Raw genomic sequence first — 16,424 nt, 5'->3', positions numbered from 1 at the left:
GATTTTTATATAATAGTATAGATTTTAACCAAAGTAATCATAAAAACCTTTACATTACGAAGATCTTGTTCATATGTTGAGGAATTAAAGTTGGGAAAAGGGTTTTTTAAGCCATATTTTGCAAGCAAATCACTATTTAGAGTTATATTCTTGAAGTGTCATTAAAATGGCTACTAAAATCGTCGAAAAATACTAAAAACACACCAATGTATGTATAGAGACCTAGTTGAACATTTGTTAGTTTGGTTCGGGTTTTTAAAAGTAAAAAAAAACTACTTCACGCATTTTCACTTCCTAGACAAATAATATAAAGTTTGTTGTGGATAAACTGCTATCAGCCTCTTCGCTACCTCAGATGAGGACAAACTTCTGAGAAACACCCATCATACGACCTGTAATGGCTCTTATGTTGTACGAGTAGAGACCTTTCAGGTAAAATGTATTACCAATATATGCTAAGGCACTTTTATAAATAGTACACTTTGATTTTAGATATTATATCTACGTAAACTAAATGTGTAAAAGCTTACTTTAGTGATTCTAACTGCTTTTTAAAATAAGGAACACACTTGTCATTTCATATTTATTTTATTTATTACCTCAAATAAAATAAAAATTATTAGCAAAAGTTTATAAATATGTGTTTGGCTTTAGCTTTATTTGAAAATACCCCCATAGACTTTTAATTCAATTTTACTATTATTTGAATCAAAACACTAAGTGTTATGTACTGAAATAATTTTACAACGTGTTAATTGTAAAATACTTATTAGAGTACAATAATGTAAAATAAGAGACATTTAGAATTAAACGTAACCTTAATTTCAAGACTATATAAGCCTGGTAGGAGGTAACAATTTAAGCAAATGTTTAATGCCACATTTACATAGTCATCAAGTTAATATGTTTTGTGGGTTTACCAAAATATTGTTTTTTTTATAAAAAAGATAAACCACAGTTATATAAACCTAGCAGGAAGTGTGAGAGTATCACTCACAAAACTAAACACCGGAAATGAAACCAAGATGTAGAACTTGAACGTGACGCGAACATCGAATAAGATTCTTTCGTCTGAAATATGTACAGCACTTTTATAAACTCCACAAAATATTATCTATATTTTAACATGAACGAGACAAAATTAATTCAATTACCAGCTTAATATATTGAATATAATTTTAACATTTGTAGGTAAAATGATATGATGTTTTTTCTTAGATATTTATCATGTTTGACACATATAATGAGCTAAGATTGTACATGTACATACCCGTGCTACGGATTTTATTTCTAGTTATAGCAAGTGCACGATTTATTTTAAACTCGAACTCATGTTAAAAGAGTCAGTCTATATAGCAAACAAGCTCTATGTCACTAGTAATGAACCAATCAAGTTTGAGTGCCAATCAGCCTCGTTAAAATGTTTTTACAAGATCCTAGAAATTACGTTTTTTGTTTAACAGTGTTACTTTATTAGCCTCTCATTAAATTTATCTGTATTGAAAACTAATTTAGTCATTGTAGCAAACGTGATAATGGTAGCCTATTTTAATAATATGTTATGATGGTTTATTACCGAATATTATAACAAAAGTAATATTTTTAACCTGATCGTATATTTCATGAATAACCTCTAATTTGGGAATTAAAATAGTCTCTTTCTTTCTGGAAAAATCTAACAATTTATCATTGGAATATTCTCCGGAGGCAATGATTTGCTTGCCAAATTCTACTACATTAGTCGAATTTCAAAGAACTAACTTCACTTTTTTCCATCGAGTATTATTCTCTGACTCGACAGATGTTGAGCGAGAAGGCAGAAAACAGTTTAAAAGTGTGATAAAACGTGACTCTCTTTGATCTTAAACCGAATTGTCTGTCTTGACTCGCGCGTTTACACAGTCTTTCGCCCTTCATTCCAAGAGAGAGGTGGTTTATTACCAGGGACAACACACACTATAGTTATTATATTTGTCTGAGGTTTAATCAATATTAGTCACACAGGAACAAGGAGCGAAACATTCTCTGTTTAATATTTTTTAGATTAGAAACTAACAAATTAACAGGGATAATGTAGTATAATACAGTGGTGAAACATTGGTTTATTGGCATTAATGTATATTTATTCGATTGAAATAAGTTAAAATGTAATTATTCATCAAAAGGTATTATATTTTCATCATTTTCTTAAAAACCAAAAGTTTTTACTGAAAATATTTTTAATTTTTACGGAACACATTGTGTAGTCCCTCTCTAAGGGGGAAATCATTTATTAACTGAGATATTTAGGTGATACGTAGTGACAAATAGATTACTGAAGTGATAATTATTTTGAAGAGGAGTCAAACAGTGTAGGCCTAATTCTTAATATTAAAGACCTATTCATAGGAGCAACGATCGCTCAAAGCTAATTGGGCCATCGTCAATGGTCTGATACCGCCTTAATCATTTTATTTAAATCAAAACTGAATAATGAGGTTTAAAAACATTTCTCATTATAACTTTGAAAACTATTATTGGTCAGTGATATGACACCAACTTTATTAATTATTTAAAACAAAACTGTGTAATGACGATTGAAACGTAGTCCAAATTATAACTTTCAAAGCCACTGGAATAATTGTCAGTCATATGGTACTGCTCTTATTATTTTTTATTTGGATTATTTAAACTTTAAACTGAAGTTATAAGAAGGTTTAAACTCTGATTCACTGTATAACTGTACAAACTGATTGGCTCATTGTTAGTGATCTGATATAGGCTTTATTCATCATTGACCTTATTTAAACTAAAACCCGGTTATATAAAAGTTTAACTCTATTTTCAGTAAACTCTTACAGTTGATTGGCTATATTTTTAGGTTACTTTAAGCTATTGTCTAAATGTAATTATTTTAAATTTTTGTCATAAATACGTTTAACGGTAACTTTATTCATAAATCTCAGAAGATTTACTCTTAAAAGTATTGAACTATAGTTTGTCAAGACTTCTTGTATGCATAGCCATTTTTTTACAATATAAACAAGCTTCAATTGATGTATTTTCTAGGAAGACAAGTTTTCAGTAAAGATGAAAGGTGTTGGTTGTACGCTTATTATGTGAAAGATGTCCAATAACTATTCAAAGAAAATTGCAAACATGTTTTCTATCTCCGTACACTAGAAGAAGAACAGAAAGAACAGATTAGAAGTAGAAAATGTTATGCATATTTCGGTGCGTTGGTTGTTGTTATTTTTTAGTATCCAATTTAAGGCAACTAAAATGGATTTAAATTTAAATGACAGCAAGTGGGCATGCATTTTATAGTTAAATGGTTGTGTGTTATTACTAATTTTTTATTCAATAGAATAGCATCTTATTTAAAAATAATTCCGAAAAGATTTTTATCATGATTTTTATTTATAAGATAACACGTCAGTTTATATTTCATAACAGGCAATTAGGTGACATTCAAGCTAAGCTGTTGTGATTTTTGGATTATTTAGCAAATAGAGAAGATCTTAAAGGTTACCGAGTGATGGATTTAGATTTTATCCTCTCACATCCAAATTGCTTCCTATTAAACTCGCATTTAAATAAAATATTGTTATCAAACGACGGAAAAGAATTTAAAACTTTTTGATCGGCTATGGTTTTGTTTCTTCGTTATTTAAAAAGCTCGTTCGCTGCGTTCACTTGCCTTCAGGTTAGCTCGTTCGCTACGCTAACTCGCCTCCAGGTTGAAGTTCGTTCGCTACGCTCACTCACATTTTGGTTGCAAATTAGCTGTTGTCATAAATAAAAAAAAATAATAGTGATGCACCCTGTTGGTAATACTTGAAACTTTAATGCTATTGCACATCATAGAACAGAACCAACTTGTTTAATTGAAACAGCTGTTAAGATTCACTAATTCCATTTTAATATGAATACTCATAAGGTTAACATGGGAAACTCCAGAGCCACTGGGGCGGAGCCCGAGAGTCCGATCAGAATAAAAACAACTTAGTTTTCCTATTTAATGCCTAAAGAATCAGTGTACTAAATTTCAGCCTCCTAGGTAAATAGGAAGTGGGAGAATTAGTGATGAGTGAGTGAGTGAGTGAGTGTGTCAGTCAGTGAGGGCTTTGCCTTATATATATATATATATATATATATATATATATATATATATATATATATATATATATATATATAGATATAGATTACCCATTGAGTATATTTAAATAATTATTTTGTTCAACACAAAGTCCAGATTGTTCCCACACAAAGACCTGTGAAGGGATTTATCAGGCAATAACCAAAGGCCAATAGTGAGACTGAGACGTGTCTAGACTGTCAATACAGCTGTTGTGTTGTTTTGTGTATTTTTTTGTGTTTGTGTTTAGTGTTAAAGTAGAGTTTTATGTTCCGTCTTATGTTGTTTCATAATAAGTTCATTGTGATTGTTTTAAGCAAATAAAAAAAAACGATCTGTCTAATTATATAATATCCTTATATTATTATAGTGTATGTGTATATTATTATTTGTTTTGTTTAACAGACTCTTAAATAATACCAACAGTTGTGTCGGTAAAAAAGTAATTCGATCACTTAAAAATTATAACTCAACTAACTCTCTTTCCTGTAGTCTATTGTGTAAGTGTGATTCGAAGCTCATATAAGAAGGGTAAATCAATGTAAATCAATACAGATGTAGAAAAAGGTTTATCATCAGTTAATTAAAACCACGGAAAACAGTATTATTATTACTATTTAATGTAACGTACAACAACACTAGCCTATAAAACATGTCCAAAAACCATTTAAAACTTAACCGAACACTAGAAACAAGATATAATACTAAGCATACTTGTCGATAAACAACATAATATTTAACTTGAAAGTGTCAATACATATTATCTTAAGAGTCAAATCAAATGAAGTAAAATGTGTATTGTATACAAGCCCGAATAGTTTAGAGTTACAAGTATCATTTACAAATGAGTACGACAGTAACCCTGTGATAAATCATTCAATGTTAAACGGTCCGCGAGTTACGACAGCTGGAGTTTTTGCCTCTGAAGGACTGTAATTTAATCTACCAGATGTTCTCATGAGAATCGTTACTCGTCATTAGCTACTTCACCACTCTGACTTTCACTTTTTCCATAGTATAAATAATAAACAACTTTGTATCAAAATGTAGAAAATTCATTTTAGGCGTCGGCAATATAATTAACAACGACTATAATGTACTCAACAGGACTAAGACGCGTTGGGGAACTGGTAATTATTAAAAACGAAAGTCCATTTTCCCCTAAGAGAAATATTTGTAGAATTTTTAACGAATTATGAATACTTCTCATGGATAAAACTGTTAAATGCTCATTTTTCCATGCAATTAGCGTTACTTAATCCATAAGAAGTTTTATCCTCATTAAAGATTCTGCAAAAAAGTGTTGTAAATTACGAACTTGAAACTTGTTGATGTAATTACTATTTCTTGTAATTTTAAACCAACACCATTTTGCTTCGAACCTTTCTGAGTCGAGGTTGTAGCAGAGTTTTTTCTCAGCGTAAACCTTTAATTTTAAGTACTTCTTTAGAATAAACGCCCGACGTTTTGTGGTCCGTCCTAAGTAAGGTAGAAGAAAATCGTAAAAAATCTGTTACTTACGAGAAAGGTTTAACTGTATAGATTGTACTATTCAGAATGTGAAGTTTTAGTAATTAAAAACACTGTATGAGTCCAATTAATTAGATTATAATCAATTTTACATTATATTCCTCGCATAGTTTATCCAAAGCAGTAATTCATTATTTACCTGTCTCTTAAGTGCTGTGCGGATTACCAGATTATTCTCTAAAAGCGGGTATAAATCAATAATTGACACTAATATATAATTTTATTTTATTAAAGTAAACTTGGCTCAGAAAATCTTAAGAACCATACAGTAAAAAAAAACATTAAAGTACGGTATTTATATGAATACTTTAAATACTTTCATATGCTCATGAGAGATCCCTTTGTTTTTATTATTTGTCAAAATGTCAAGGGTAAAATTGAAAACGTAGCCCAAATGAGAACTAACGGTCACACGTTAGGTATAAACTCAGCTCAGAATGAGGCCATTTACTACTGGACATTGGAAAGCCACGAGGGAAATAAACAGCTGACATTGTTTACACTCTCTCATCTTCAGCCTTTAATCAAACTGACTAACTTTATGTACTACTAAAATACTGTATCATTTACAGAGATTTATTTCTCACTCGAACGAAACTAAATAATGACTTCGATGTAAATTGTAAACCCTATAGCAATGAATATTTTATCAGTTCATAGGGCAAATTTAATTTTCAACGATTACCAGAAATATGCATAAAACATCTTTATCAGCATCTTGCAGATTTACTCTATTTAATATTTTTTTCAAAATGGTAATTAGAAAAACTAACTGACAACATCGTTATTAAATGTAACTTTAAATTGGACCTGTTTGAAGTTCATAAAGCTCTCTTGAAAAAAAATAATATCACGTTATTTTATTGGAAGTAAAGCAAAGATTTTTGTCAGTGCAGATATTGATTCTTTTATTGGAAAGGTTTTTAATGAGATATTTAATATAAGTTTAAAATGTCAATTACTTTATTCAATAATAAATTGAAATCAGACTTATTTCTTTTTTAAAGTATGAGAGGATGTTTAAATACATCTGCGTTACTCATTTACAGTCAAAGTTTACACTTTGATATTTTTTAATGACACTTTGACTCAAAGTACTCTTCTAAAACCAAGCTATTCATTTATTCAAGTATAGTTGTTTGGCTACTTATTCAAAATACCTTTGTCACAATTCTTGTAAAACCAACGAAAGGAAAAGAAATAGAAATGTTACGAATTTGCAAGTGTAGTTGTTACATTTAAACCAGACACTAAAACAATGCAACTGCCAACATGTCCAGAACAGTAATACTACCAACCAATGTCTTAATTTATGTCTAAACATAATTAAGCTTTTTGTGTTGCAAAATAATTCTGTGAAAGTAATTTTAGATTAATTAATCATACATTAGACAACAACACTATATACAATATATGCACGCATGTTCATTATGTAATAAATTAATTAGGATCTCTTGGTAACAGTGTTACATTAAAATGTATTAACTTTTAGTTATTGCAAATAAATAAACAAAATATACCCGTAATTCATATGCATAAGGCATAAGACTTTATATTTGTTTTTTTGTATACGGGAGTAGCTACTATATGCTCACCCGTCCCTTTCTTGTGAACTATTTAATAATTATATTTATCGTTCTAAAATTAATATTATCTAGTATAAATCAATTCACTAATTGTGCTTGGCACTAACCATTGAACCAGATTTTTTTTAAATCGTATCTATATTGGTAATTTATAATAATGATTGAGATACACGAGGGTTATAAAATGAATTAAAAGTTTCTTTTACATTACATTAGTCTTAAATTATAATGGTTGATAAGAAAGGTGGGGGGGGGGGGGGTTATTGAGAATGCCAAATGAAGCTTTTTAAAGTAAACAGTTAAAGTTCCTTTGTAAAGAAAATATTTAAATAATGTATTAATTGATTTTCAAATTTGTAGCTTAATTTAAAGTTTATAGATTTTCCATGTTAAAGTTTATGAAGTAGGATTGAAATCTCGGTTGCGTAGAAGCAACTTTATATCAACAGTGTATCTGCATGTATAATTTCAAATTTACATTTCCGTCGTGTAACTTTTGGAATAATTTCGCGCCTTATTGAATACTGAGTGATTACAAGTTACATATATTTCTTGTTGAGAAGCAAGAAAATATTATTTCCTCAAGTCCACAAAACCTAGTTCATAATTAGGAGCTATATATAACAAATAAATTAGACTGGACGGTTAATTATTAAATGCCCTTCTGTCCACGGTTAACTCGTCAAATACACCAAAATTTAATGACAATGTGTAGACAAATAAAAAATTTAAACTCGCTGTACTGAATCAAAACACATTTGTACAAAACACTTGATTCCCGTGCGAAGGACGAGCCCCGCTAGTTTTAATTACTTTACAATTAAACAATAAATTTTTCTTTGAATCTTGAAAGGGTTATATTTTAGAACTAGTTTTACAAAAAACATCTTGTAAGATAACGTTTTCCATTGAAGTTCCTTAAAAATTTAACTTAACATGAAACCTAATGTTTTAGTGTTTTTACTTTTGTCAAATAAATCCTTGTTTAATATATTTGTATTTACCTGTATTTGCAAGTAGCATTAAAAGACAATGAAACAAAGAGACTTGCTACCAACCCATTAAGGATCACCATTTTTGATCTTTGCCAGACCTCACCAATCCATTAGTGTCTTGGCTGATCGTTTTTATTGTTCTACGCCATTTACTTAACACGTCCAATCTCTTAATGCTGCGTGTTTGACTTTATAAATTATCGTCCATCGCCCTTAACACCTGTAGTTAATCTTGGAATAAAAGACTAGTAATCAAATTATCAAATAAAACATACATTTTTAAAGTGGCATTTGAAATATATAACTAAATTTTATTACCTATTGTAAAAATATAGTTTAATAAAATGATTCCAGATTATTTCGGACTGTTTTATTACTTTACAGTTACTTTAAGCTTAGACCAAGGTAATATTTAAATTTAACATTTTACTCTGTAAATTAACCTTTGATAATATTTTGTCAAAAATATCAAGGACATGAGTAGACCCCATGGGAGGATAGGCCAAAATGACCTTGAACTGGGTCATTGACCTTGGGATTGAAGATAGACTTGTTATCGTGACCCTGGGGTCAAGATACGCTTGTTATCATGACCTTGGGGTCAAGATAAGCTTGTTATCATGGTGTTGACTAATTATGTTTGTCCTTGGAGGTTAAGAGTGTGATGTAGGATGAAAAGTATTTCGTAGTTCTGATTTTGACCACTAGGAGTCTTAGCCACCAGATTGTAGCACTGTAGGTACATTATTTTTCCACCAGATTGTAGTACTGTAGGTACAATTTTTGCCCACCAGAGTGCAGCGTTGAGGTGGTCTAATGAGGCTGAGATTTATATATTTTGTAGCTAGTATAAAGATGAATCAGTATATCAAATCTCAGATTGATACGATGAAAAATAAGCTCAATAAAAAATCCCAAAGCTTGGGGGATGAACAGTGATTTTGGGGTAGCTGTTAGGATTAGGTTGAAAGTTTCAATTGTTAAAAATATTAGACAGTGCTGGGATACTTTGTAGCAAATATAATAATTTTCCACCCTCTGGTAATCATGTAATAACTGTTTTAGTATAAGGGTTGATAAAAGAAATTCCAGGGGATGATTTTCAATATTGGTTTTTAAATAATGTTGAGTAAACTAGTATTGATTTTTGTACCAAGTTTCAGTGCTCAAACTATTAAAATAGCTGAGCAATAAGGAAAAAACACTTTTAGGGTAGTTTCATCCCCGAGTGAAAATTTGACTATTTTCAGGTGATTTAATGTTAATAACGCATGAATCTCAAGTTTCAGACATTTTCTATTGAAAATGACATTTTTTATGTTAGGGGTGGTTCAGAGGGTAGTTCACCCTTAAGAGGTATACTATGCCTAAGTGGTTGTGGTTACAAACCACCCTACCAAGTTACAGCTTTAAACAATTTCAAATATCATAGATATGATAAATTATGTTGTTTGTTAACTGCCAACTATATATGGAATGGGGAGTAGTGACTACAAGGAAAAGTGGTTCTTTGAAATGTCGAGGTGAGTGAGTTAATTTAACATGGATTATAAATCTGATTACAAAGTTGGGCCTTGTATTATAATTGACAGTTAGACATCCTGATTGTCGGCTCTTAAATGTGAAGGCCAGTGAGTTTGTTAATCTGGGGCCGGCTTAATGGTTCTAAATTATACAGTCCTTGCTGTCTGTCCTTGTTGTGTAACGACCTACCTGCCTGGCTGGCCTCGACTTATATGACGGTGTATATAAGCGCTCTATTCACCTGAGCAAGATATTCTGGTCTCTGACTTGGTCTGCTTTAGTCCATCTTGGTGTTTTGTCTTTGTGTCTCAGGTTAGTAAAACAAATAAATAGTTTTAAAGTTTTATTATAAAGAGTAAATTAATTATATTACGTTGATTGAACGAAAGTTAAATACTTATTCACTAATTTTCTTTCTTCATCATTGGCATATTATCTGAAACAAACAAGTTATATAACTCATTAGTTTTGTACACTTTTTCAAGTGAGGGTCATCAAGGTTAAGATAACAGTTTCCTGCTGATTGCTTTGTATGCTAATTAGAACCATCTAAGTTTATATTATTTCTGTTGAGCTATTGTCAGTTGGGATACGTTTGAATTTTTGAATTTAAATTGCTATCACAACAGTCATCCGCTGCTTAGGTCATAAGGTTACAAGTATAAATACCGCTAACATTTGTTAATAGTTATCTTTCTGCTGCCAGCTTTATAGGAAGTAACATATTGAATCTTAAAAATATTTTTAAACTGTTTTCTTAAAAAATAATCTATTAGACTTTTTTATTATATATTATAAAATAAATTTTAGTTTTTTTTAAAGTTAGTTTAATAATTTTTAAATAGTATACTGTTTCTGGTCTTTAGTATGGATTCAGTTCCAAGCACTTCTGCGGAACCCTTTATTGGGCCTGTTGATCCAGTCAATGTTGTCAACACCAATGAAACGTATGTCAGGCGCTTTAGAGTACATGGCCGCAGGACCACTTTTAAATTTAATTCCCCTCCTGAAGGAGTTTCTGAAATTGATTGGCTTAGAGGTGGCTTTTCTAGCCTTGTTGAAAAAATGAAAGCTGAGTCCGAGGAAGGGGATCAGCTCGGGTTTACTTTGCGAAGTCTAAATTTAAAAAATAAAGAGCCCGGATACGTTGCGTTCCGACCAGCTGCCCAAGTGGATGAGGACGTACTGTGGGAAATTTTTGGCGGAATAGTTCAGAGTAATGCGGAATCAATCACTTCGGCAGATACCTTCCAGGTCGAGTGCACGCGTGTCAATCTCCCTGTAGGCACAGGTAGGGTAAGGCCAGGCATGTTTAACACGTTCAATGAAGAATGTCACAAACGGAAGGGCATTGTTGCTATAAAGAATACTGACAACCTCTGCCTGCCTAGGGCTATTGTGGTGGCAAAGGCTAAGGTTAAAAACAATCCTGAATTTCAAGCTATTCGTAAGGACAGAAGGGGTAGGCAATTGAACAGGGCAAGGAAACTGATGCAGAAGGCTAGGGTGGAAATTCCAGAGGAGGGTGCAGGTATCCTAGAGTTGCAAAAGTTTCAGGACCATCTGAAAAAATACAAGATCACTGTGTATCACTATGACAGGAGGGGCAGAGACGTGTACTTTGAAGGAAACAACCCTGATGCCTCACTAAAAATTAATTTGCTCTTCCATAATGGCCACTACAATGTTATAACTTCATTGACAGCTGCTTTTGCCTGCACCCACTTCTGTGAAGGATGCCACGTTCCGTATAGCAACAAAGGAAACCACAGATGTAACAATATTTGCTCAGCCTGTCAAACCGTCTCTCCACCTTGCATTGAAGAGATGGGTGGTATTGTGTGTCCTGAATGCAACTTAAAATACAAAAATCAGATTTGTTTCCTGGCCCACAAGAATGAGCGCTGTAAATCTGTGAGAAAATGTAAGGACTGTGACAAAATCATCAATCTTAACAACAGAAAGTCAGATCATGTTTGTGGAGAAGTGTTCTGTGTGATTTGTAGGGAATTCTTACCACCTGACCACCAATGCTACATGAAAGTGGACAAAAGAAAGCCCACAGACAAGATTAAAGACTCTGTGTACATTTTCTTTGATTTGGAGACGCGTCAAGACGAACCCCTGGCAACCGACCCTGACTCCAACCTGCATATAGTCAATCTCTGCATTTCTCAACAGTACTGTTGGAAATGTATAGAGGGAGAGGGTTGTGACACGTGCAACGATAGGACAAAAATATTCAGAGAGGACCCTGTTGGTAGATTTGTGGACTATGTTATGGAGAGCAGAAAGCAATTTAAGAATGTGTGTGCAATTGCCCATAACGGTCAGGGGTTTGATTTCCAGTTTATCCTGAAGCACATTATTGAACACACTAAATTCACACCTGAACTGATCATGAGAGGCACAAAGGTGATATTGTTGGAAGTGGACAGTGTACGGTTTATTGATTCCCTAAACTACTTCCCCATGGCACTGTCTGCTCTTCCAAAAGCGTTCGATCTGCCCCCGGAGAAAAAGAAAGGCTACTTTCCTCATCTGTTCAACACGATGGCGAATCAAAACTTTGTCGGTCCTATCCCTAGTAAAAAATTCTACTGTCCTGACACTATGTTTGAAAAAACATACAAGGACTTTGAAAATTGGCACAACGAACAGATGAGTCAAAATTATGTTTTTGATTTTTCCAAAGAAATAGTAGAGTATTGCCTTTCTGATGTTGACATACTGGCCCAAGCGTGTATTAAATTTAGAAAGCTCTTCTTACTTGAATGTAATGTTGAACCATTCCTAGAGGCTGTTACGATCGCGAGCGCCTGTAACCTGGCGTTCAGACGTAACTTTTTGAAACCCAACACTATCGGCTTGATTCCTAAAAACGGATATCGCATGGTTGAAAACCAGTCGGCCATTGCTTTGCAATGGATGACCTGGGAAGAAGGCCAGCGAGATGTGACAATTAACCACGCTGGGCGGGGGAGAGAGAGTAGAATTGCGGGAATGAAAGTTGACGGGTTTGATGGGGAACGTGTTTATGAATTCCAAGGCTGTTACTACCATGGATGCCCTAAATGCTACCCCTACAAACGAGAGGAGCCTCTGAAAGAGGATCCTTCTGACAGCCTACATCTCCGGTATGAAAGAACTAAAACAAAAATTCAAAAACTGTCTGAAACCGCGTATGAGATTGTTGAGATGTGGGAGTGCGAGTTTAAAAAAATCAAACGCGATAATAACTTGTCTTATCTAAACTCTTTGCCTATCTTGAATTTTCTCCCCCTTGAACCTCGCAACGCTTTCTTTGGGGGTAGGACAGGAAACGCCAAGACCTATCACAAGTGTGAAGATGGTGAATCCATCCAATATGTCGATGTGTGTTCCCTATACCCTTATGTTTGTAAGAGAGGGCACTATCCACTAGGACATCCCACTGTACATGTAGGGGACAGAGCCTGCCGAGAGCTTGGACTGGAAGTAAATGGTATTCTGAAATGTAAAGTCCTGCCACCACTGAAACTGTATCACCCTGTACTACCTGCTAGGATGAGTGACAAACTGATGTTTGTTTTGTGTAGAAAGTGTGGTGAGCAGTTGAACCAAGAAGATTGTCACCATAGTAGTGAAGAAAGAGCCCTGACCGGTACGTGGACCATGGATGAGATAAGGAAAGCCGTGGACAAAGGATATGTGATTCTAGACATGTATGAGATGTGGGAATACAAGATGGCCACTTATGAAAACGGAGGGCTCTTTACAGATTTTATAGATAAATTCCTAAAGATCAAACAAGAGGCATCAGGGTACCCTTCATGGTGTGAGACCCCTGAAGACAAAGAGAAGTACGTCAAGGACTATAAAGACCATGAAGGAGTCAGTCTGGATCCCGCCAAGATTGAAAAGAACAGTGGATTGAGATCTCTTGCTAAACTAATGCTTAACTCTTTTTGGGGAAAGTTTGGCCAGCGAGAGAACCAGACAAAGGCGTCGTTGATTAGGAACCCCAAAGACTTCTTTACGTTAATGATAACACCAGGGATACAGGTCAATACCATTAGAGAATTGAATGAAAATGTCCTTCTAGTGAATTGGCAAAACATCGACGAGGTTGGAGAGTCTTTGCGAACAGTGAATGTTGTCCTGGCAGCGTTCACTACGGCACAAGCTAGATTAAAGCTTTACGAACACCTCGAAGCTCTCGGCGGCCAGGTGATTTACTACGACACAGACAGCGTACTCTACATATACAAGCAGAACTTGTACAGGATACCTACCGGTGACTACTTGGGAGAAATGACAGACGAGCTAGCCGAGTATGGTCCGGGCTCCTATATTGTTGAATTTGTTTCAGGTGGTCCAAAGACATACGCGTACTTGGTGTTTTCAACAAATAAAAATGCTTTAGTTGAAGTGTGCAAAATTAAAGGGTTGACACTTAACCTCAACACCTCTAAAAAACTAAATTTTGCCCAATTAAAAGAAATGGTGTTGAGTGAAGCGAGACTTTCAGTTGAGACAACTGAGAGCAGAATTAGAAGGACCAAAGACAAAAATATCATAACGACTAAAGTGAAAAAACTCTTTAGAGTCACTGGACCTAAGAGGAGACTTGAAGGCACATATGACACCCTCCCTTATGGCTACCAAAAAAATCCAAGACTTACCTAATCCCACCATTCAATCTTCTTATGAAGTTCTTTCAGCCTCCTATTCATCTTGTCCACTTTCCTTTCAATTTCCCTATATTCCCAATATGCTTCATCGTCCGCGTATTGGGATGAAAACGGCCCGTACAGTTGCATAAACAGACTCAACACGGTAATAATCATCTTGGTCCAGTTTTACTTTTACGACTGAAGGCTCTTTAATAGCGCGCGTTTTTAATATGGTGGGGGAAACGATAAGATAGTGCTCTATCTCATTCGCTTATGTAACGCGGTACAAAGAACACGACGGAGCCATGACGCAAGTTATATCCCTATTTAATATTTGCTTAAAGGAAATTTGGGACAAATATCTCGACTGTGTTTTACTTTTTAAATATTTAAATTTACCTCCTCTAATGTTTGATTTCTTTTTAGAACGTGAATACTTTTGGGCTGACTACCCCATAAGCTTCATGCCGATAGATCTTGCTTGCAGATGTATAAAAGATCCGACTAGTCACTCGTTTGAAGAATATAAAGCTTTAGTTTGCGATTTAAACTCAGTACCTTGTTCTTCACTAAAACTATCACCTCTGAAGCCTTTCACTGGTGTGTAAATTAACAAACAGACTTAATCTAAAGATTTACATACCTGCTGTTGGGTTTTGTTCCTTGGTGGTAAAGGTGGTGGCAAAGTTTTCACTCTTTCATAAATTGGCTCTTCTTTGTGTAGAAATATTACCCGTGTTTTTATTATCGGTTGAGACATTCGATCGATAGAAAACACCCACCCAAAACAGGAAAACGCACACATACTGCTATGGTATAAGAAAGTTGACTGGCGCTGTAACAGCTTGCACTTCACCCCACCCTCAAGTATCGTTATAGCTGTGGTAGCCACCTACGAAGGCAACATACATTGGTCACCACATGCCTGTGTCACCTGTGTAAAGGCTGCAGTTTTACAACACGATGAGAGCACTATAGTGTATCCAAAAAAAACTTTACCCCTAACTTCCTATCCTGTATAGATGCTCACACACGTGACGGCCTATCAGGTGAAACGGATTAAATTCTATAACAACCTGAGAGCACTATAGTGTATCCTAAAAAAACTTTACCCCTAACTTCCTATCCTGTATAGATGCTCACCCACGTGACGGCCTGTCAGATGATACGAATTACAGGCCACAATAACATGAGAGCACTATAGTGAATCCAAAATAAATCTTTACCCCTAACTTCCTCTCCTGTATAGATGCTCATTCATGTGATGGCGTATCAGGTGGCACAGATTGAATTCCATAACATCTTAAGAGCACTATAGTGTATCCCCAAAAAAAAAAACTTTACCCCCAACTTCCTATCCTGTATAGATGCTCACCCACTTTATAGTGCAAACAGCTGTTGTGGCTAAAGTCACGTTCTTAAACCATAAAGTGGATTAATCTCTTTAAACCTAAATTTTGCTACCACCGGTTTTTTAAGGAAATTGTATTTTCATGAAATTCCATAAGAATCTAATTGTTTCTCAAACTGTTCCTTTTTATTAAGTATCGTCAACGATTTTGAGAGCTTTATAAAAAGGGAGAGGGTGTTACAAGGCGACTACCAGTTTCGCTGGACTGGCCATGTAACGCTTAACCTGGGCACACCGTGTGCGAGTATTCTCAAACCATACTCATATAAAGCTTTTATTTTGTATATGTTAGTAGTATAAAAATGGATGTCAAACGTGCTATAGCTGAAGAGCTTCATAAGCCTGCTCGGAAAAATTACACTAGGCGTAAAGTTACTCTTAAAGGTATTCATGACTTATATCAGGCAGATCTTGTAGAGATGCAACCATATGCAAAACTAAATAAAGGATACCGTTATATAATGACCATGATAAACTGTTTTACTAAATTTGCACTTGCTGTGCCGTTAAAAGACAAGACTGGGCTGGAAGTGGTGAAAGCATTGGAACCAATCCTAGCAAAGCATAAAATGAAAAATTTTCAAACCGATGACGGTAAAGAGTGGT

General features: G+C 34.2%; 1 protein-coding gene across 1 annotated transcript; it reads left to right on the top strand.

Annotated features, from left to right (window-relative positions):
* The first annotated feature begins 10,619 nt into the window (after positions 1-10,619).
* LOC129003479 (uncharacterized) lies at positions 10,620-14,420 on the top strand. The gene has a single exon (XM_054431774.1). It carries the CDS (start codon positions 10,620-10,622, stop codon positions 14,418-14,420), a length of 3,801 nt encoding a protein of 1,266 aa, XP_054287749.1.
* The last annotated feature ends 2,004 nt before the right edge of the window (positions 14,421-16,424 follow it).

The sequence above is a fragment of the Macrosteles quadrilineatus genome, unplaced genomic scaffold (assembly GCF_028750875.1).
Source record: "Macrosteles quadrilineatus isolate MER2022 unplaced genomic scaffold, UCM_ALF_1.0 Scaffold_9__3_contigs__length_116548681, whole genome shotgun sequence".
Lineage (NCBI taxonomy): Eukaryota > Metazoa > Arthropoda > Insecta > Hemiptera > Cicadellidae > Macrosteles > Macrosteles quadrilineatus.
Note: the sequence above shows the minus strand (reverse complement) of the source record. Positions and strands in the feature narration are given on the sequence as shown.